The sequence below is a fragment of the Oncorhynchus keta genome, chromosome 18 (assembly GCF_023373465.1).
Source record: "Oncorhynchus keta strain PuntledgeMale-10-30-2019 chromosome 18, Oket_V2, whole genome shotgun sequence".
NCBI classification, from domain to species: Eukaryota; Metazoa; Chordata; class Actinopteri; order Salmoniformes; family Salmonidae; genus Oncorhynchus; species Oncorhynchus keta.
The window spans coordinates 9,593,712-9,616,561 of NC_068438.1; the positions used below are offsets into that span (position 1 = coordinate 9,593,712).

At 42.4% G+C, this 22,850-nt stretch overlaps 2 protein-coding genes and 1 long non-coding RNA gene across 6 annotated transcripts; 2 read left to right on the forward strand and 1 right to left on the reverse strand.

Annotated features, from left to right (window-relative positions):
* The first annotated feature begins 6,100 nt into the window (after window positions 1–6,100).
* On the forward strand, window positions 6,101–11,072 carry LOC118397207 (calcineurin B homologous protein 2-like). The gene is made up of 7 exons (XM_035791741.2): window positions 6,101–6,396; window positions 7,028–7,100; window positions 7,238–7,318; window positions 7,612–7,736; window positions 7,842–7,903; window positions 8,302–8,424; window positions 8,681–11,072. Exons 1-7 carry the CDS (start codon window positions 6,330–6,332, stop codon window positions 8,732–8,734), a joined length of 585 nt encoding a protein of 194 aa, XP_035647634.1. The 5' UTR covers window positions 6,101–6,329; the 3' UTR covers window positions 8,735–11,072.
* Window positions 11,073–11,688: 616 nt separating this feature from the next.
* Window positions 11,689–12,548, reverse strand: LOC118396935 (uncharacterized). Its single transcript, XR_004828289.2, has 3 exons — window positions 12,294–12,548; window positions 11,849–11,934; window positions 11,689–11,735 (listed from the first exon to the last, which is right to left on the reverse strand). It is a non-coding gene; the product is annotated as an uncharacterized LOC118396935 (long non-coding RNA).
* Window positions 12,549–19,655: 7,107 nt separating this feature from the next.
* LOC118397210 (ribonuclease T2-like) lies at window positions 19,656–22,794 on the forward strand. 4 transcript variants are annotated; one of them, XM_035791745.2, is made up of 10 exons: window positions 19,656–19,753; window positions 20,116–20,213; window positions 20,387–20,471; window positions 20,542–20,609; window positions 20,795–20,852; window positions 20,935–21,002; window positions 21,358–21,471; window positions 21,597–21,645; window positions 22,051–22,128; window positions 22,409–22,794. In XM_035791745.2, the coding sequence occupies exons 2-10, from the start codon at window positions 20,128–20,130 to the stop codon at window positions 22,589–22,591; spliced, it is 789 nt and encodes a 262-aa protein (XP_035647638.1). In that variant the 5' UTR covers window positions 19,656–19,753; window positions 20,116–20,127; the 3' UTR covers window positions 22,592–22,794. The 4 variants fall into 4 exon arrangements, with proteins under 4 accessions (XP_035647638.1, XP_035647639.1, XP_035647640.1 ...); XM_035791746.2 differs by having other exon boundaries at window positions 20,542–20,606; XM_035791747.2 differs by having other exon boundaries at window positions 20,414–20,471.
* Window positions 22,795–22,850: the final 56 nt, after the last annotated feature.

The following is a 22,850-nucleotide window of genomic DNA, read 5'->3' on the forward strand; positions in this document are numbered from 1 at the left end:
GCGCAATTGAACTGTAAAGGTCATTTCGATTTGAGCTGACATGTGCAGCGTTTACCACGAATGCAGTCTCCACTAACGTGGGAGCATTGCTTTTCAATTTCTATCACCCTGTAGAGCAGCTCTTCAGCGCTACGGATTGAAACCAGACCATAGTACATGTAAGCCTGTCTTTGTCATCCATGTGTAAGCCATTAACTCCGCTCTTTACTTGTTAGATGCTTACATATTTGCTGAAAAGGCAAGTTTAGGTTTTTCCAGACTTGGGCCTTGATGGTAAAAGTTGTGACTGTAAAAGCATTTGTTTTTACATAGGAAAATGGAAAAACTGACAAACTGACATCTAATGACCAAGTCTTTGACATATAGTTACCACCCAAAGGGCCCGGACTTCAATTGGACGTGTAGAAACAATGTTAATTCAACTAGTGTGTCCAAAAGCCCCAAGCAGGGAAAACCAGTGTAGTTTACAATAGTTACACAGCATGACTCATTACAAAAGAACACTGTGGTTTCCCAGTACCATGATCAAGGGACAAATACCTTTAGCGCCACATCAGATATGAGCCTGCATCTGGTGCTCGGTGCTACAACAAATGCCCAATGATGCGGACGGGATTGTAGGTGCTTCTTCGTCAACATTGAGGACCTGTCTTTGAGAATGTGTTGAAATATTTACAGAAATGTTGAGACATCCAAATGGGAATTCAACCCAGACACGGGACATTATCCAGAGTGCAAAGAGTACCGGTGTATTGGATGACGCACGGGTTGCTGTTTACTCAGATATATAGTGGCCATGGGGAAAATAGATTCATTACCTTGGAAATTCAATCTGGCCCATGGAGAAGGTCTTACGTGGAAATGGACTTAGTCAGATTGGAGACTATTCTGGAATGAATGAAATCACTCAAAGACTGAGGCCGGGTATTTTCATATCTGCCTTATACATTATTCACACAACAATGATTAAGTGTTTAGAAAAGCAGGAGGAAAAAGGCTTCGCACGCTAGCTTGTTTCCTTTCAATACTCCCCCTTTAGTGCAGACCAACCCATGCCACAAAAAGCTAGCAATCTTTTGGGGACCAATGATGTGTGTATAAATCATTGGTTTAAACAGACTGAACCAAAACCTTAGGCTTTTGCTGTCTCTCCCATTGTGTTCCAGACTTAACTCATTTATCCAATATGGTATTTTCTTTGCCCCAGTAGTATCCCACACTCAAGGCCTAAAGTTACCTAAGTGGAGGGTCGCTCACTTACCTTAACGTCTTTTTTTTCCTTCTGCGCTTGAGACCTGTGGGGCAACAAGGGCGTAACTCCAACCCACACCCCCACCACCATCACCCCCAGTGTGGTGGTGGGGAGGTGGTTTGGCAGTGACGGTGCCCCAGCAATTTGCGCAATTAGGGTCCCGGGGCATGGCTGTCAGCCCCCAGCGCAGCGCGGGGAGGGTCCATGTCAGCCTGCTCCTTGCTAATGAGCCGATCGCCTTCCATTCAGACGCTCAATAATTAAGAGCTGGTCCTCTTCCAAGAAACCTTCTCCTCCCCCGCCATCTGTCAGCGAGGCAAGCAAGGAGCACGCTCCGTATTGTTCTCTCCTCAGCTTTATTGTGCATGATTTTTTTTCTATAGCAACTTGATTAGTGCCCACTTCCAAATGAGAAGAGAAATCTCAGCCTGGCACTGAACCGTCCCCTCGGAGAGGGGGTAGCTGGGTTTGGAGCCGTCACAGAGTTATGTTAAGCACTTTGACTTTGTGGTGCGTTTGTGTTGAGGAAGGAGGAGTCATTTTATAATCCATCGTTTGGCGCAGGGGAGAGACACTTCTTCAACTGGGAAATGTGTGTAAACAAGCAACAAACATGCCACCCTGCCCAATCCCCTTCCTAGCAGCATCTCACAGATGTCACAGATGGGCCCTGCTCCAGGCCATTACTCCATTAAAAGGGCGTCCAACACCGTAGAGCCACCCCCCTGCCCACCTGGTGGCCCCAGCACCCCTTTACCATTTCATGTAGCTCCCTTGTGTTAGATGGAAACTTCATCATTAGCTGAGGGAGGTAGGGGAGGGCTTACAAGCCCCAGGAACCTCCTGGCCTCAACTTGTGCCCCCCATGGCTGCCCTTTCATCTGGATGGCATCTTCATTAGCCAGAACTGCTCAGTGCATTGTGAGGACAGGGTGGTGCATCATGGTCTGATGGGCCTCGGGATGTTGGATGGGGTTTTGGGATACAGTGTTTCATCTGGATTTTCGTTGTTGTAAATTGTAGTTTAGATATGCTATACCAAGACAAGCTAGTGGATAGTTATGGTGTGTAATGGTTGTGGTTTGGAGAGTGGTCTGTATCCTGGTGGCCTTGGAGTGGGACCTCAAGTAAACAAAGTAAAAGGGGATCTTGTTTAGACAGGGCACTGATGTGTCTGAAGTGAGGTTTTGGAGATAGGTAGTTGTAGCAGAGGGGCCCCCGCTCACTGTTATTTCCTGTGCCTGTCGCATTGAGTCTGGTCTCTCTTGCACTCCACTGGCCCGGAATGTTCTCCCTTCATTATCAGCCTGACCCAGCCCTGCAGGACACCCCTTCTTCAGCTCCACGTAACTCCCCCACCCAGTTCCAGTCCCAGCCCCACAGACAGACAGGCCAACGGACTCCCTCGCCACGGTTTATTGACCCAGTTTGCGGCTCAGGTCGCATGGCGGGAGTTGACCAAGAATGGCGCCTAAATGTATGAGGGCGCCAGCGAGAACCACCAACTGAGGGAAGGGATGTGGTGCACCCTGGTGGAGCGCCATCCTCTTGCATAATGCATTATTATTTACCCATATTAATATTGGTCATTGTTATTAATCGAAGGGTAGCCTACCATTTAGACATATATATGTTTTTAAATCATCAACTGTGAGGTATTTTTCTTATTGTTATTAATTTCTCAGGAAATACAGGGGGTATAATGAAGACAACTGGCTGACAACCTGGCATGACACTAAACTGCTCTTCCTGTTTTTTAAAGTTATGTAACATAATGTCTATGCCTAACCTGACATGACATATAAGACAATTGAAAATGGTGTAGTTTTCCAGTTCCGACAGACTTAGAGGTTCTCTGCCTGTGATGCCTTTAGTTTGAGATGAACGGAACACGAACCAGAGCTGACCTTCCCATTCACTCAGACTGAGGACGGTGTGTACAAGTCTTTTATCAGCCATGGCTGGGCAGGGTCAAAGTTCAAATAGCCAGGAACACTTCATTCTTTCCCAATTGGCACACTGCCCAACCCAGCCTCTGACATGCTTTCACTTTCATTGCTTGTGGCACCAAGGACAAAACCACCCCGAGAGAAAGTTTGTCCAGATTACTCAAAATGAAAGAGGCGGGATTTCCTTAGCCCGTTTTTATATTTAAAAACTATTGTTCTGTTAATCTGTTCTCTGCAGTTAGTAGTTGCTTTGGAGAGACAGGTTCCAATCAAAGCCAGTCTTGTTGGTTATTCATTGCCTTCTGTTGTCAGGGGCATTAAAAAGCCATTCGTCTTAATGCTTTTGAAGGTTAAATGCAAAAAATGGCCAAACAAAGCTCCCCATGAGTGACTACTAGAAAGGCACATGTCATGAAACGGAACCTAGTAGCCTAGATAGTTTCACTTTTCTGGCTGGTATCAGAAAGTGAGATGGAAAAGGTGTGGATTATAGGAAACAAGAAATATAGAACATAAATGAAAGATAAACATGGAATAATCTCCCATCATAGAATAAACATTGTGAAGGAATCCATCAATACTTTATCTTTGGTGCTGAAAGATTATTGGCACATAACAACGCATGCATGTCAAGAGTCCAGACTGCTCAGTTTACTGTACCACTACCAGGTCTACAGAACTTTTCTCGATCCTGCAAATTTGTGCTGAATGCAACTCACGCCTTTGGCCATTTGAAATACTCCCGATGTATTATTGTACATGGGTCAACTTCTCATAGGGAGAAAAAATGTATGGGGGCTCTGAGTTACTGTTGTCCATTAAGATAAACAAAACTTTAAGTGGTGACAAATGAGATGTTATCTGGGAAAAATGCCAGCTCTCCAAAATGAACAGCCTGACAAATGTAGAAGCTGCTTACTTGTGTAACAATAATAATAAGCATTTGTATAAGGCCAGGATTCAACCCGAGGCACGGTATACAGCAGCACACTGGACAGCCGACAATGTGCTAAATTTGAGTCTTCTTTGTGCTGTGTGTGTGCGTGCGTGCGTGTGTGTGTCTAGTCTGGAGGAGCTAACGTGCTAACATCTAGTGAACCACCCTGCATGTTCACCTCTGCCACCAATGAGGAATTGAACAAGACAGGAGAAGAAAAGCCCTCGCTCTCTCACTCGTTGAGTGGAGAGCACTGATTGGACCACTCTGATACTCTTACTTCCTCGCACTGTACATTCCAATATGGAAGGAATATCCAGCTCCATCCAGTATGTGTTAGTGCTGTGGCTCGCCACATACGGTGTATGTTAACAAGTAATAATAGAACAAGACATGAGGAGCAGCTTGCTAATGTCTCTCTTGGGCACTTAGGAGTTTGATCATGAGGGCTGAGAGGTCTTTTCTGGCTGGCTGCTTTGACATGGAGCCCTTTGGCATCTAGTCAGTCGTCCTGGTTACATCTCTCATATTTCCTTGTGTTATTACTATTTGGTTGAATGAAGGTGACCTGAATTCATATATCTAGCTATTTTCTGGGTGTGACCACAGTAGCAGAGTGGATGGATTTGATGTCTATTATTTCATGCAAGAGATTGTGAGACACTCCCCATTGCTTATCCAACCCTATTTTTTTATTTTACTAGGCAAGTCAGTTAAGAACAAATTCTTATTTTCAATGAGGGCCTAGGAACAGTGGGTTAACTGCCTGTTCAGGGGCAGAACGACAGATTTGTACCTTGTCAGCTCGGGGATTCGAACTTGTAACCTTTCGGTTACTAGTCCAACGCTCTAACCACTAGGCTACCCTGCCGCCCCAATAAATTTGAGAACTAAATAAATCAGCTACAAGGGAGAGATGTTTGTTTTACGATAGACATTTGTAGACAGGAAAGGGGCATTGAATTGTTTGCTTTGTTATTAGTGTTGAAATTTGGTGTGAGTAGGCCAACTAAAATGTTATTGTTGTTGGGAGCAATCTTTCTCGCCCACAAAGTATTTTAATGGTTCAGCTAAGAGAGGGATTCAAACAGTCTAGAATTATATAAATACATGAGCAAGGCAAGCATCACTGTTGCCGGTAATATAAACACATTTAAACCGTTGCTGACAAATTATCAGCAAAAATGTGTGTCATCCAGGATGCACAAATTGTGTGTTTTTGTTGATGAAGAGAAATACACATCATTGTGTTGATGTGGAAACGTGTTGCCTCAAATATTTTATAAACGTCATTGAAGATCTGGATTTTAGAGCACCAGGTTCATTCAGAAGGAGCCATTTCCAATGGACGTGGATCTTTGAGTCAGATGAACTATTATCTAAGAATGGTTTGGGAAAAGCAGCATGCCGAATATGCAGACCAGTTCATTGACTCATGACACACAAACCAGCTTTCCAACTGATAGCTGATAACCTCTCAGAGCTGTCCCATACTAAAACAAGACTACTCACAATGCACACTGTCCTGCTATGCTGTAGCAGCCCATGGTTCCTTGATATCTGAAAAGGGATGGTGCCATCTAGTGTCAAATGACCACTGTAACAACGTCTACAAAGCATGTTTGATTTGCGTGTAACATTGTGTTGGACAGTATAGTGATTGTCAAGCTACTCAGGAGCATACAGGCTAGTAGCCTATTGTAATCATTAGGCTAAAGATTCCATTATGTAATGGATTATTGTTGGCAGTAGGCTATTAGTGATAATAAAGCCATAATGCAAATATATTAATCAAAGATCCACTTTGCTATATATAATGCTATCCATTCTGAATAGTAAACCCAGGCTGTTGATACAATTCGATATCAATCTTGGAGATCTGTTGTAAGAACAGATCTGGTTGAATTAGTGTTCTTGAAAACATATAAATCACGACCCCATTGGTCATTTGGTCCCCTTGGTTTAACAGCGATTGGATAGATATGATGCCTATCATTAGCCGTGAACTGACTGAATTGACGTTCAATATACCTTTGCTCTAGTCGAGGATACAAACGTTTATTTCATAGCTACAGTCGTGTATAAATTCTAAATTACAGGCATTGGGAAGTTAACAGCAAAATCAGAAGTTCTGGGACGTGATATTTGTGTGTCGAGTGAAGCAGATGTTATTGTTTTCTTTTCTGTAGAAATGGGCTCGACAAATTCCACCCTGTCAAAAATTCCAAACGTCGAAGAATTAATGCAAGAAACGGGTTGTAAGTTCTCGGACGGGTAGGACTGTAGTTTAAGCTACTAGAAAATCTGTATTTAGATTGTCATGATTGTACAATAACGTCATTGTTTATGCCAAATTCGAGGACACATCTTCGAGAGTGGGCGTATAACGGGATTTCATTATGAATGTTTTTGTGACAGCTATATGGAGCCCAGTTTTTCAATTCCTTCTATTGCATTTTTTCCCAAAATGTTTTAGAGCGCAGATATTTTCAAATGTGTCCAAATTATTAATAGCTTTCGCAAACATAAGAGTTATGTTTGACAGGTGGGCAAATTGCGCGCACAACTTTGTCTGACCAAAATACTCATGTGTCTTACCCAACAAAATACAGTATTGAATATCTAAGCTTTGAACAGAGACTTATATTGACATATGCATGTGGCTTTGAGAAGTTGTAGGTAAATTAATAACTTGGCGTTTAGGCTACACAAATGCTACACAAACACAAAAGCTTGAATAATTCATGGAGTGTTTGCTTGAATGCAATCCAGAGCAATGAACTGGCCTTGTTGCATATATTGATTCAATGATTTGGTGTGCCGCTGTCCTGCCCAATACTAATACTAATAGCATGAATCGATGGTTCTCCTGTTTTCTCTTTAACATAGTCACCCCTGCACACATTGTTCGACTTTATGACCGTTTCGAAGCATTGGACAAGGAAAAGACAGGCCATCTCCGGTACGTGGTGGGACCATGTCAGCTTTATGGAGTTGACCAGTGTTGACTAAAACCGTGTCATGTCATAATAATGATAATCATGTCTGAATGTCCTTGTCTGAATGTCCTGTATTTGTTTTATCCCCGTTACTGTGAAGACCACAGGATTTTGGAGCCATTAATAGGTTGGCGATGAACCCCATCGGGGATCGGATCATTGGGGCTTTCTTCTCTCCAGGGTATAGAACAACATTTCTTACAGGTTTGAGTAAAATTGCTGACTTGATTACCTCACCAATTAAATGGTAAAGTGAAGGTTAATGTCCATTTTCACTGTAATATAAAAGTCCAGGCTTTTTGTAGGTCTCCTTTAAAAAAAAAAACAGAGTGCACAATCAACAAGACTAAATATTGATTTAACTTCAGTCAATTCTGTGCAACAATAAACTTATTTTTTAAATGTTTTATATCCATGTATCCTGTACATTTGGAATGCAAGCAGATTTTGGTCTTAACATAATCTCACTCTTAGACAGGAAACAGTGGACTTCCACTCCTTTGTGAGGATCCTGGCCCACTTCCGACCTGCGGACAAAAAACGTCCCAAAGATCCCAGTATGCCTGAACCTGTCAACAGTAGGACCAGTAAACTCAAGTGTGAGTCCTCTGGCATTTTTGTTGTTGTTGTGGTTGACTCACATAATAGATTTTAGCATAAATTCAACTCAATCAGATCCCCCCTGGTTTTCTCCTTCCATTCAGTTGCCTTCCAACTATATGACCAAGATAAAGATGGAAAAATCTCCAGAGCTGAGCTTCTACAGGTCCGTAATAACTGTTAGATTTACTGACAATAATACTCTGTATGGTGAGCAACACAATATACCACTAATAGTTAGTGATGTAAATTGTTTCTCTGTTGTAAACCAGGTCTTGTATGTCCCTACAATTTATGGCTGAAATGCCTACACCCTATACCAGAGGTATTCAAATCTTACACTATGAGGTCCGGAGCCTGCTGGTTTTCTGTTCTACCTGAAAATGTATTGAACCCACCTTTTGTCCTAGGTCTAAATCAGGCCCTGATTAGAGGGGAAGAATGAAAAAAAAGCAGTTGAACTGGTTTCATAGTCGGGATTGAAATTTTGAGGGCCCTATACAATAGAATGAAGCCATCCTCCATGGGTTTGGGATGTGATTGACAGCTGAGGGTGATTGACAGGTGCTGCGGTCCATGCTTGAGATGCAGGTGACGGAGGAGCAGCTAGAGAGCATCGCCGACCGCACCATCCAGGAGGCTGACCTGGACAAGGACGATGCCATCTCCTTTGAGGAGTTCCGCAAGGTACCACCGGCTAGAGCTCTAAGACTGACTTATCAATATGGTGCATTGCAGCACAGGGCACCCAGAATACTAAGACATGCAAAGTTCATGCCCATAGAAAATGATGTCGGCCATTGCTCAAACAGCATACTGTACATTGTACGTTGACAGTATTTTGCCCATTCTCTCTCATATTCAGTGGCTGCATTTGCTTATAGCAATATAGCAATTCCACCATTCCATTCAGTCTAACTTTGGCTGTTCCTTCTCCTTACAGTCCCTGGAGAAGGTGAACATCGACCACAAGATGAGCATTCGCTTCCTGCGCTAGCTAGAGTGGTTGCACTGGGACAACTGACTGTTCATGGAGATGTTGCCCACTTTGTGTTTACTCATCCCTCCATGGTAAAAACAAGGCTTCTGCAGGGAAATATTAGTGATTCCTTTAACTGGATGACTAACACTAAATACCTTAAATGACTGAATAATATGCTGTAACCTAATATGTTGTTTACAGCAAACTGGAATATGGGCATCATGCTCCAAAGTCTAACTGTACTAGAGGCCTACTGTATAACTACATAGTTACTGCTTTTATATAATACAATAAAATGCTATTTAATAATAATAATTATGCATGGGACTTATTTAGTGGTAATCAAGGACACAAAGTCGCCTTACAATTGTAGAAGCAAAAAAAAATATGTTCGTTTTGACAATAAGCTTTTATGAAGGGAAACAGATACTTGAAATTCATTTTTTGAAGTCCACTATTTTTTGAAGTACACTATCGGTCAAACGTTTTAGAACATCTACTCATTCAAGGGTTTTTCTTTATTATTACTATTTTCTACATTGTGGAATAATAGTGGAGACATCACAACTATGAAATAACACATATGGAATTAAACAAAAGAAAGTGTTAAACAAATCAAAAAATATTTTATATTTGAAATTCTTGAAGTAGCCACCCTTTGCCTTGATGACAGCTTTGCACACTCTTGGCATTCTCTCAACCAGCTTCACCTGGAATGCTTTTCCAACATTCTTGAAGTAGTTCCCATATATGCTGAGCACTTGTTGGCTGCTTTTCCTTCACCCTGCGGTCCGACTCATCCCAAACAATCTCAATTAGGTTGAGGTCGGGGGATTGTGGAGGCCAGATCATCTGATGCAGCACTCCATCACTCTCCTTCTTGGTAAAATAGCCCTTACACAGCCTTGAGGTGTGTTGGGTCATTGTCCTGGTGAAAAACAAATGATAGTCCCACTAAACCCAAACCAGATGGGATGGCATATCGCTGCAGAATGCTGTGGCAGCCATACTGGTTAAGTGTGCCTTGAATTCTAAATAAATCAATGACAGTGTCACCAGCAAAGCACCCCTACGCAATAACACCTCCTCCTCCATGCTTTACGGTGGGAAATACACATGCAGAGATCATCCATTCACCCACACCGCATCTCACAAAGACACGGCAGTTTGAACCAAAATTCTCCAATTTGGACAAGACCAAAGGACAAATTTCCACCAGTCTGTCCATTGCTCGTGTTTCTTAGCCCAAGCAAGTCTCTTCTTATTATTGGTGTCCTTTAGTATTGGTTTCTTTACAGCAATTTGACCATGAATGCCTGATTCACACAGTCTCCTCTGAACAGTTGATGTTGAGATATGTCTGTTACTTGAAGTCTGTGAAGCATTTATTTGGGCTGCAATTTATGAGGCTGGTAACTCTTTAATGAACTTATCCTCTACAGCAGAGGTAACTCTGGGTCTTCCATTCCTGTGGCGGTCCTCATGAGAGCCAGTTTCATCATAGTGCTTGATGGTTTTTGCAACTGCACTTGAAGAAACATTCAAAGTTCTTGAAATGTTCCGTATTGACTGACCTTCATGTCATAAAGTAATGATGGACTGTCATTTCTCTTTGATTATTTGAGCTGTTCTTGCCATAATGTGGACTTGGTCTTTTACAAAATAGGGTTATCTTCTGTATACCCCCCCTACCTTGTCACAACACAACTAATTGGCTCAAACGCATTTAGAAGGAAAGACATTCCAAAAATGTACTTTTAATTGAAATTGCATTCCAGGTGACTACCTCATGAAGCTGGTTGAGAGAATGTCAAGCATGTGCAAAGCTGTCATCAAGGCAAAGGATGGCTGCTTTGATTTGTTTAACACTTTTATGGTTACTACTTGATTTCATATGTGTTATTTCATAGTTTTGATGTCTTCATTATCATTCTACAATGTAGAAAATAGTAAAAATAAAGAAAAACCCTGGAATGATTAGGTGTTCTAAGACTTTACTGTAATAAGTCTCTAGATGTAGCAATTACACTGAATTTGAGAACTAAACATACGAGTACGAAAGTGATAGAATATTTCTACAAATTAATATTTTTGTCAATTGTAGCATTCATTCACTGAGTTGCTTATGAGGAGAAAAGGCCATGAAAAACTTAAGCTTGGCTCTAATTGTTTCAATAGATTCGATTTAGAGACAGTCCAACAAAACAAATGTCTACATTTTGACCCAGAGTAAGGAAAGGGTCTGTTTGTGACTGACTGGATGACTTTTGAATTGTGTGCCAAAATGTATTTCTCAAATCTCAGCATTTTTTTGTCACATACATGGAATCGTAATTAAATAACCCTATTGGTATTTGGCTGGAGTAATTTTTTTGCAACTGATTTTCATATTTCTAGTGTAACGGATGTGAAACGGCTAGCTTATTTAGCGGTGCGCGCTAAATAGCGTTTCAATCGGTTACGTCACTTGCTCTGAGACCTTGAAGTAGTAGTTCCCCCTGCTCTGCAAGAGCCACGGCTTTTGTGGAGCGATGGGTAACGATGCTTCTTGGGTGACTGTTGTCGATGTGTGCAGAAGGTCCCTGGTTCACGCCCGGGTATGGGCGAGGGGGACGGTTTAAAGTTAAACTGTTACACTAGCATCAGTACACTTTTTGATGTTACCGATTCAAATAGTGACACCTCCTGTTGCCATGCAACACAGGGTTCTTTTCAAAGTTTGTTCCGTGTGAAATGTTCCTTCTAATTTCTCTGATTGAACACAGGGTGGCAGGAATAGATCATTTCATTGAGGTTCAAGTGAAATGACACATGGGTTGATAGAGGAAAATAGGGCTTGCCTTGAAACAGAGGCATAATAGAGAGATTTCTGTATTCTGTACATAAAGTGTCCCATGACATTAGAAGAAGGTCATAAAGTGGAATTGATTGAAACAAACACATGCATTCGCAGGGCTTCCTCATTTGCCCTTGGGCTGACAGGCAGGTAGAATCCAGAATAAGGAATATCCAGTGCCTAAAAAGAACACAAAGACACACTGATTACAACATATACGATGCAGCATAGAAAACCATCAGCACAGTACTCCAAATGTACAGAGTGCGTTGATGGAAGAATGTAACAGGTACCTGCGGAGGGTGATGGTCATTGTTAGCCGGTAGTGAAGGACATCAGTGGTCCCTCCCTTGATGTGGACTGGCAAGCCGTTGTCCGCCTGTAACCAAAGTTAGGGGTCAAATACCTATTCATGATCATGAATCACTGGAACCTTTATTGTAAAGCCAACTTTGGGATATGTGATGATAAAACCAAATGAAATTGCGTTACAAACCATGACAGAACAACTATTCCCTCAAGCCCCTTTAAAGCCGGTAATGCTCTTTTTCTATGTTCAATACTGTGATACGATTCTAGGTGCTGACCAACAACAGTGGACCTCAGGCAATTCCTCAATTTCGTAACACGACACATGCAGTAGTTCAAAAATCAGGTCAATGTTGCTCAAATCACATCTGATTGACATTGTTGGCCCATTTGATTGCCACTAAATATCTAAATTCACTGATTAGATACCTCTTGTTTTCCTCGTTTGGGATTGTTTCTCACCCAGGTGTCCTAATGATGTCATGCTCCCCTGGAATAGTTTCTGACGATCTGGCACCTTGTTCTTCATCTGTTTGGTTGTTGTGCTGAAGGCTCTGGTAGCCAGCCGGGACAGCTTCTGAAAGGATCCCACAGTCACATGTTGACCATGTTACCCTGTGTCTGCATATGATGTGAAAACTAGATTGAAAATGCAGGGCTTATGACAAAACATTCCTCTGCATCCCTAATTTCCAAATGTCCAAAAACAAATGGGTCGGATGCTTTCTGAGCGGCTGAGGCTAGATGCTGTTTTCATAGTGTTTCTAGTAGATTAAATCTTTTGATAATAACATAACAATAGTATATGAAGTTATGCAGAGAATGGATGATCTGGATTAGATGGGAATATCAGCGTGGTGTTTACCTTCGGGGTTCCACACCTGCTTTTCTACTTTCACTTTTAAAGAGATGTGATACTAGCCTGTTGTTTCCTATAGGAGGAAATAGCTATGGGAAACGTTGGGTTATTCTTACTTTGCTCTCCGTCTTCATCATGACAACATCTGCTATTGTGTACAGTCTTGGTTAGGAGAGGAGATATCCACCTCTAACTGTTTTTGACATTTTGAGTACCAAATAAAGTTCAAGTGGTTTGCATACACAAAAAATAGAACTACACATTTGTATTTCATTTGAACAGCATGCAGGGGGGAATTACACATACTTGTTGGTGTAGTATCACCTTCTTCCGTATGTTTTAGACTTTTTGAGTGAATATACCATTTTGGCATCTTCGACATGCTTTCCATCCAAGGTGATGCTAGTTTCAAAGACAGCTGTGTTGTCACCTCAAATATGCTGGATTAAATCAACATCCTCTAAGATACAAAAAAAGAAAAACACAAAAGCCTTCTCTGTGAAAAAGGCAGAGATTCAACTTCCTTTGGCAGATAATCTGTCACTCCTAATGAAATATGAAATCAGACCACTTATCGATGTTCTATAAAATGACCCTATCAAGTGCATAGCGGTATATAAACATTATTGTCAAATAGATAATCTGTTGAAAATAGAGGTCAAACCATACCCATACCACTTGGTCTGACCCATTGTGTTTATTCATTACAACAGGACTATTTCATCACTGGGGACTTGTGTTCTGAAAGAAAGTAATCTCTTTTCAAGTTTTTAATCTATTGGTCTTTGTATCACGTAAACATTCTCTTGCTACTTTTTACTATCACAGGCAAAACCTTCTCATTTCATTGAAGACCATTTTGTATACTTCTGTTGACTTGGGTTCTGTCCCTTGAAGAGCCCAACGCTCTAACCACTAGGCTACCCTGTACGTATGTGTAAGCTATATGTGGACACGGCACAGTTTGCTTAGAGAAATCATAAAGGACCGATAGAGGAAATGTGAATCAATAGAAATAGACAAGACTAATATACCATCGCATTTTTCCACCTCACCTAGAAGTGAGAGGGATATAATTAAAAGGATATGACCACTCAGTAGGAGCTTGTAAACTAGATATTTTAAAAGAACAATAAGACCAAGTTGTTTTTAAATAAAAATGTAATCTGAATGAAAATATGAGTCCAATACGACCTTACAGAGAGATCATCTAAATTATTTACATTTCTGTAGAATGACATCAGAATCTCCTGGGACCAGCCATTTTGTTTTACTGTCTAAAGCACCTTATATGCTGGCCTCACTATCAGTCGACCACCGGAGCTGAGACAAGGCCTGCAACAGGTTAATTGAGGCCAAGGCCCGTCTAATTTATCCCCCACGCATACTGGAATTATTTACTCCATCTAATACTTAGCAACAGGTAATCAGGAAGACAGATTGCACAACTAATTTTGCATTCTACTCTCCACATTAAAAAAGTTGGTACAAAGGTTAGTCCAACTGTACTTCCCTTTCCAATTAATATCCAAGGTTCTACTAATAATATTATGAATCTTTATATGATTCCGATGACAGAACATTTAGGAAAAATAGTTTTTTTACCAGTAGGTGATTCATGGTGGAGTTTGTACTCTTGCTGGGTGCAGTCACATACTGTATTGCAGCAATTCTGAATAGGAGCCAAACTAAGTGCTCAAGCTTTCACTCCCAAGGTCTAAAATGACTTCTTTGGTTGCCGTTGTTCATACTGATTTCTGTCCTCACACGCTAAATATAAATATGTTTATTTTGAATTTAAGTGAAATTCTTTATATGGAAGATGTGCGCTTCTCATTGACAGTTTATACTTACACTACCATTCAACAGTTTGGGGTCACTCGCAAATGTCCTTGTTTTTGAAAGAAAAGCAACATTTTTGTCTATTAAAATAACATCAAATTGATCAGAAATACAGTGTAGACATTGATAATGTTGTAAATGACGATTGTACCTGGAAACTGCAGATTTTTTTATGTTGATCCCTGCCTACAGACAGAAACTAAAACAAGAAGCTCCCGCGCTGAGGTCTGTTCAACGCTGGTCTGACCAATCTGATTCCACACTCCAAGACTGCTTCCATCACGTGGACTGGGATATGTTTATTATCATATTCAATCATCGCGCCGACAGAAACAAACATCTTTCTGGTAAGAAGAGTGGCGGGGGCGTATGCCTCATGACTAACGAGACATGGTGTGATGAAGGAAACATACAGGAACTCAAATCCTTCTGTTCACCTGATTTAGAATTCCTCACAATCAAATGTAGACCGCATTATCTACCAAGAGAATTCTCTTCGATTATAATCACAGCCGTATATATCCCCCCCCCAAGCAGACACATCGATGGCTCTGAACGAACTTTATTTAACTCTTTGCAAACTGGAAACCATTTATCCGGAGGCTGCATTCATTGTAGCTGGGGATTTTAACAAAGCTAATCTGAAAACAAGACTCCCTAAATTTTATCAGCATATCGATTGCGCAACCAGGGGTGGTAAAACCTTGGATCATTGTTACTCTAACTTCTGCGACGCATATAATGACCACGACTCCATTTTGCTGATCCCTGCCTACAGGCAGAAACTAAAACAAGAGGCTCCCACGCTGAGGTCTGTCCAACGCTAATCAGACCAAGCTGAGGTCTGTCCACTGCTTCCATCACGTGGACTGGGACATGTTTCGTATTGCGTCAGATAAAAATATTGACGAATACGCTGATTCGGTGTGCGAGTTCATTAGAACGTGCGTCGAAGATGTCGTTCCCATAGCAACGATAAAAACATTCGCGTGAAACTGAAAGTGCGAACCACTGCTTTTAATCAGGGCAAGGTGTCTGGTAACATGTCCGAATATAAACAATGCAGCTATTTCCTCCGCAAGGCTATTAAACAAGCTAAGCGTCAGTACAGAGACAAAGTGGAATCTCAATTCAATGGCTCAGACACAAGAGGCATGTGGCAGGGTCTACAGTCAATCACGGACTACAAGAAGAAACCCAGCCCAGTCACGGACCAGGATGTCTTGCTCCCAGGCAGACTAAATAACTTTTTGCCCGCTTTGAGGACAATACAGTGCCACTGACACGGCCTGCAACGAAAACATGCGGTCTCTCCTTCACTGCAGCCGAGGTGAGTAAGACATTTAAACGTGTTAACCCTCGCAAGGCTGCAGGCCCAGACGGCATCCCCAGCCGCGCCCTCAGAGCATGCGCAGACCAGCTGGCCGGTGTGTTTACGGACATATTCAATCAATCCCTATACCAGTCTGCTGTTCCCACATGCTTCAAGAGGGCCACCATTGTTCCTGTTCCCAAGAAAGCTAAGGTAACTGAGCTAAACGACTACCGCCCGTAGCACTCACTTCCGTCATCATGAAGTGCTTTGAGAGACTAGTCAAGGACCATATCACCTCCACCCTACCTGACACCCTAGACCCACTCCAATTTGCTTACCGCCCAAATAGGTCCACAGACGATGCAATCTCAACCACACTGCACACTGCCCTAACCCACCTGGACAAGAGGAATACCTATGTGAGAATGCTGTTCATCGACTACAGCTCGGCATTCAACACCATAGTACCCTCCAAGCTCGTCATCACGCTCGAGACCCTGGGTCTCGACCCCGCCCTGTGCAACTGGGTACTGGACTTCCTGACGGGCCGCCCCCAGGTGGTGAGGGTAGGCAACAACATCTCCTCCCCGCTGATCCTCAACACGGGGGCCCCACAAGGGTGCGTTCTGAGCCCTCTCCTGTACTCCCTGTTCACACACGACTGCGTGGCCACGCTCGCCTCCAACTCAATCATCAAGTTTGCGGACGACACAACAGTGGTAGGCTTGATTACCAACAACGACGAGACGGCCTACAGGGAGGAGGTGAGGGCCCTCGGAGTGTGGTGTCAGGAAAATAACCTCACACTCAACGTCAACAAAACTAAGGAGATGATTGTGGACTTCAGGAAACAGCAGAGGGAACACCCCTATCCACATCGATGGAACAGTAGTGGAGAGGGTAGCAAGTTTTAAGTTCCTCGGCATACACATCACAGACAAACTGAATTGCTCCACTCACACTGACAGCGTCGTGAAGAAGGCGCAGCAGCGCCTCTTCAACCTCAGGAGGCTGAAGAAATTCAGCTTGTCACCAAAAGCACTCACAAACTTCTACAGATGCACAATCGAGAGCATCCTGGCGGGCTGTATCACCGCCTGGTACGGCAACTGCTCCGCCCTCAACCGTAAGGCTCTCCAGAGGGTAGTGAGGTCTGCACAACCTATCACCGGGGGCAAACTACCTGCCCTCCAGGACACCTACACCACCCGATGTTACAGGAAGGCCATAAAGATCATCAAGGACATCAACCACCCGAACCACTGCCTGTTCACCCCGCTATCATCCAGAAGGCGAGGTCAGTACAGGTGCATCAAAGCTGGGACCGAGAGACTGAAAAACAGCTTCTATCTCAAGGCCATCAGACTGTTAAACAGCCACCACTAACATTGAGTGGCTGCTGCCAACACACTGTCATTGACACTGACCCAACTCCAGCCACTTTAATAATGGGAATTGATGGGAAATGATGTAAATATATCACTAGCCACTTTAAACAATGCTACCTTATATAATGTTACTTACCCTACATTATTCATCTCATATGCATACGTATATACTGTACTCTACATCATCGACTGCATCCTTATGTAATACATGTATCACTAGCCACTTTAACTATGCCACTTTGTTTACTTTGTCTACATACTCATCTCATATGTATATACTGTACTCGATACCATCTACTGTATGCTGCTCTGTACCATCACTCATTCATATATCCTTATGTACATATTCTTTATCCCCTTACACTGTGTATAAGACAGTAGTTTTGGAATTGTTAGTTAGATTACTTGTTGGTTATCACTGCATTGTCGGAACTAGAAGCACAAGCATTTCGCTACACTCGCATTAACATCTGCTAACCATGTGTATGTGACAAATAAAATTTGATTTGATTTGAATCCCTATCCCAGTCTGCAGTTCCCACATGCTTCAAGAGGGCCACCATTGTTCCTGTTCCTAAGAAAGCTAAGGTAACTGAGCTAAACGACTACCGCCCCGTAGCACTCACTTCCGTCATCATGAAGTGCTTTGAGAGACTAGTCAAGGACCATATCACCTCCACCCTACCTGACACCCTAGACCCACTCCAATTTGCTTACCGCCCAAATAGGTCCACAGACGATGCAATCTCAACCACACTGCACACTGCCCTAACCCATCTGGACAAGAGGAATACCTATGTGAGAATGCTGTTCATCGACTACAGCTCAGCATTTAACACCATAGTGCCCTCCAAGCTCGTCATCAAGCACAAGACCCTGGGTCTCGACCCCGCCCTGTGCAACTGGGTACTGGACTTCCTGACGGGCCGCCCCCAGGTGGTGAGGGTAGGCAACAACATTTCCACCCCGCTGATCCTCAACACTGGGTCCCCACAAGGGTGTGTTCTGAGCCCTCTCCTGTACTCCCTGTTCACCCACGACTGCGTGGCCACGCACGCCTCCAACTCAATCATCAAGTTTGCAGACGACACAACAGTGGTAGGCTTGATTACCAACAGCGATGAGACGGCCTACAGGGAGGAGGTGAGGGCCCTCGGAGTGTGGTGTCGGGAAAATAACCTCACACTCAGCGTCAACAAAACTAAGGAGATGATTGTGGACTTCAGGAAACAGCAGAGGGAACACCCCCCTATCCACATTGATGGGACAGTAGTGGAGAGGGTAGTAAGTTTTAAGTTCCTCTGCGTACACATCACAGACAAACTGAATTGGTCCACTCACACAGACAGAAATCGTGAAGAAGGCGCAGCAGCGCTTCTTCAACCTCAGGAGGCTGAAGAAATTCAGCTTGTCACCAAAAGCACTCACTAACTTCTACAGATGCACAATCGAGAGCATCCTGTCGGGCTGTATCACCGCCTGGTACGGCAACTGCTCCGCCCACAACCGTAAGGCTCTCCAGAGGGTAGTGAGGTCTGCACAACGCATCACCGGGGGCAAACTACCTGCCCTCCAGGACACCTACACCACCTGATGTCACAGGAAGGCCATAAAGATCATCAAGGACAACAACCACCCGAACCACTGCCTGTTCACCCCGCTATCATCCAGAAGGCGAGGTCAGTACAGGTGCATCAAAGCTGGAACCGAGAGACTGAAAAACAGCTTCTATCTCAAGGCCATCAGACTGTTAAACAGCCACCACTAACATTGAGTGGCTGCTGCCAACACACTGACAACTCCAGCCACTTTAATAATGGGAATTGATGGGAAATTATGTAAAATATATCACTAGCCACTTTAAACAATGCTACCTAATATAATGTTTACATACCCTACATTATTCATCTCATATGTATATGTATATGTATATACTGTACTCTATATCATCTACTGCATCTTTATGTAATACATGTATCACTAGCCACTTTAACTATGCCACTTTGTTTACATACTCATCTCATATGTATATACTGCACTCAATACCATCTACTGTATCTTGCCTATGCCGCTCTGTACCATCACTCACTCATATATCTTTATGTACATATTCTTATCCCCTTACACTTGTGTCTATAAGGTAGTAGTTTTGGAATTGTTAGCTAGATTACTTGTTGGTTATTACTGCATTGTCGGAACTTGAAGCACAAGCATTTCGCTACACTCGCATTAACATCTGCTAACCATGTGTATGTGACAAATAAAATTTTATTTTATTTGATTAATATTATTTAAAAGTCTCAAAGCCAGACAGTATTGGTTTAATTTCTGGGTTGAGGTCCTCAGAAAGGGGAACTGAGTATGTTGTCTCACCTCTCCCCAGCTGTGATCATGAAAACAGACAAACACCTGGTTTAGCTTCTTTCCCCCCCACATTTGCAGAGAACTGTCAGTATAGATCAGTCGCACATGATCACTGTCTCTGGTAAGTCTCATAACAGATGTATTAAAGTCTCATAGTTGTTATAGTTGTACTATAGGGTTTTTGTAAATGTGATGTTTATAGGCATACATGTATGTCTCTAGCTGTCCTTGTTTGTAGTTAGATAACGAAGATAAGAAGTAGCAAAGTGTAGACTCGACAGTAAGGAATGCCCATGTGAATTGTACGATGCCTCTTCGACGCTCAACTGGTGTCGAACACAAGTTTTTGGCGCGTCATTTACAACGACGTTTCTATGAATCTACACATTTGCGGTTTCTTGAATGTTTACGAGAGCAACATATTTCAGACTTTTTCCCACAAACACTTGTAGTCAACATATGTTCTATGTCACTCACTCCTAGAATAGAGTAAATATGTCAGGGCTGCTCATGATGGCCTTGCTCACTGTCCTTACCCTCACCCTGGAGTCTGACCACTGGACAGCAGGCCCTCCGGAAAAGTAAGATAAGGATCTTGCATTGTAAATACTCCAATCCAATGGTGTACTGTAGACTTTTCAATTTAAAACTGCTTTTATATTGCAAGTCGATTTTTGACTATTATCTTTTTGAACAAGTATACTTGAGTGTGACTTATTGTTATGTTGAAATATTAAATAGTCTTGGGCATTAGGATACAGAATCATTCCATCTCTCCCAGGTTCTGTACATGGCAGTGTTTGAAGTTGACTCTGCAGTGGCCTGGGAGCTTTTGTTTGGTGAGTTTAACCACTTCTCCATAGCACATCACCCATTCCTGTTATTCTAACTCAATCTAACTCTGCACAGGGTCTAAAGAATTCATCTCAATGCAGAATACCTCCAAACATCCAGAACTGGACCATCCATGGACTGTGGTATTATTATTTATTTATTTAATCTTAAAGGGTAAATGTGTGACTGGCACATTAAAATTAATTATATATATCAACTGATTTGTTATTCCCCATCAAAATCAAACATTTTGACTGATCTTAATAAACTGAATGAGAATGCCAATTCATATCAGCATTTAATTATACTTTTTTTTTTTTTTACCTAGGCCTTTGAAAGCTCATACATGTTGCCGCTGTTGGCCAATATTTCACTCTGACCTCAAGGTAAAACTCATCTCCGGTTACAGTCACCATCGAAGGAAAATGTAGAATCCATGTGTTCAGCAGAGATCCCTCTTTCTTTCAGGAGCTGGACCCTGAACTCTCTCAACTTTGGCCATCCCTACTCAAGACCCACTCCAGTTTTCTCTTCTGGTAAGAGGCAGTACGTGGGTCAATGTATCACCTAAATAGCTTCTCCTTTCGGGTCATGGAGAAGTCGTTAAAAATATATGCCCTTTTTTAAACGATTGAATCGACTGGCTTTAATTCTAATTGACCCCAACCCAGTTGAGGTCTTCTTACAAATGTGATTCTTCAGCTTTTAATATTACCTGTCCACCGTCTGTTATACAATTTAGCATTATTTTCTCCGTTAGATTGAATGGAAATAGTCAGAGGTCGCCACAGAATATTAGTTACTACTGTATTCCGGTTAACAGAATGTTGGTTATGTGTTACAGGTACATAATAGAGCGTGTCACTGAGTGTGCATGTGTTTCTCCAACAGGAAAGATGAATGGATCAAACATGGTTCCTGTGCTGCTTGTGTGGAGGGCATGAACTCTCCTTTGCTTTACTTCCAAATATGTCTGAAACTACGCGAGCGCTTCGATATTGACCGGTCAGCCCCACTGATCACATTCACATATCTAACCTGCCTGTTTCACCATTACACATCGTCAAACCTGTGTTGATAGCTTGCATTTTTATTCTGGCTGAGCTACCTGTTCTCCACCCATTGTTCAGAGCCTTAGAGGATGCAGGCATCAAGCCCTCCTGTAACCAGTCTTATCAGGTAGGTAATACCCATCACCTTGGGGAAGGATTAAAATACAGCTATTGGCATTAAGGTTTACAGAAATTAAACTATGATTTTCCTGTACCCTTATTTGGATGTACAGACACTGCATCCAAATAAGGATATGAAGACTATACACATTGTAATTCAATAATCTTGTATTTTTGCAGCATGGGTTTCAGTAGGTGCCTTATAATATATAACCACTTAAGTGAACTTGTTTGGTTGAGATCTGAAACATTAGAAAAGAGAAACCCTGAGAACATGGCAAACGATTCCTATTTATGACCAAAAAAAAGCAATTACCTTTTAACAGAAAACGTTTTCATGAGGAAGTAGAATGAAACTTGAGGAATTCCAGCTGAATAAGTCTACTACTGCATTGTTCTGCCATCTGTTCAGAGCGATGAAGTCAAACATGCACTGGCCCCAGTCATTGGAGATGACCCCGGTGTCCAGATTCAGTGTATAAATGAAAAGGTAAGCATCCCTAGTCTGAGGGCCAGTCTGTCTGTGCCAACATTCCAAACTGTTTGGCCTGACAAGGTCAGCAATGAAATAGGCATGAGCACAAACAAATCTGTGAACAAGCTGAAGCATCACCGTAGTACTGTACCAAACCATACATGATCACCACTTGAGTGTTGTGTTTGCCTTTGGTGTAATTCGGCAATAGCGTTGATGCTTCAAATAAATTGGTTGTAGAGAAACATTGTTTATTTGTGGCTGTGTAAACGGAATAAACCATTACTTCCCTCAGGGACGAGAAGTGTTGGTCCAGGTGAAGATCCCTCTGTCTCAAAACCTCACCCTTGGATGTCTTCACGAAGAGGACCAGGGAACTGAACCTCAACCTACCCAGCTCTGGCACCCCTGTCCTCATGACTCCCACATCTTCTACTTCCCTATAAAACACGACCGCCCACACCAGCCCTGTGACTAGTGTTACGTCTGCCCTCACCACAGACTGGGTTGCCATGCCATGCCTGCTGGCTTAACCTAACGATAAGCAAGTTGTTGAATTGCAGGGCTTACATTTTTGAGGTAGATTACATTAAGGCACTCATTTAGTATATAGCCACTATGTTCTTTCAGTATTTTTCTTCTGCATGCTTGTGGAGATAAAAAAAAGACAAAACCCTTTAAGCATATTTTAAAGTACCTGATTGTTACCTATATACGAAACGCAATGTTTTTAAAGA

What these genes read in the sequence shown, in the direction of transcription:
- LOC118397207 (XM_035791741.2), top strand. Translation starts at nt 6,330, where the DNA reads ATGGGCTCGACAAATTCCACCCTGTCAAAAATTCCAAACGTCGAAGAA. An exon ending in ATTAATGCAAGAAACGGGTT is followed by an intron (nt 6,397 to 7,027) that starts GTAAGTTCTCGG and finishes TCTTTAACATAG; the next exon opens with TCACCCCTGCACACATTGTT. An exon ending in GGGGCTTTCTTCTCTCCAGG is followed by an intron (nt 7,319 to 7,611) that starts GTATAGAACAAC and finishes TCTCACTCTTAG; the next exon opens with ACAGGAAACAGTGGACTTCC.
- LOC118397210 (XM_035791745.2), top strand. Translation starts at nt 20,128, where the DNA reads ATGTCAGGGCTGCTCATGATGGCCTTGCTCACTGTCCTTACCCTCACC. An exon ending in TATTTCACTCTGACCTCAAG is followed by an intron (nt 20,853 to 20,934) that starts GTAAAACTCATC and finishes TCTTTCTTTCAG; the next exon opens with GAGCTGGACCCTGAACTCTC. An exon ending in GAGCGCTTCGATATTGACCG is followed by an intron (nt 21,472 to 21,596) that starts GTCAGCCCCACT and finishes CCCATTGTTCAG; the next exon opens with AGCCTTAGAGGATGCAGGCA.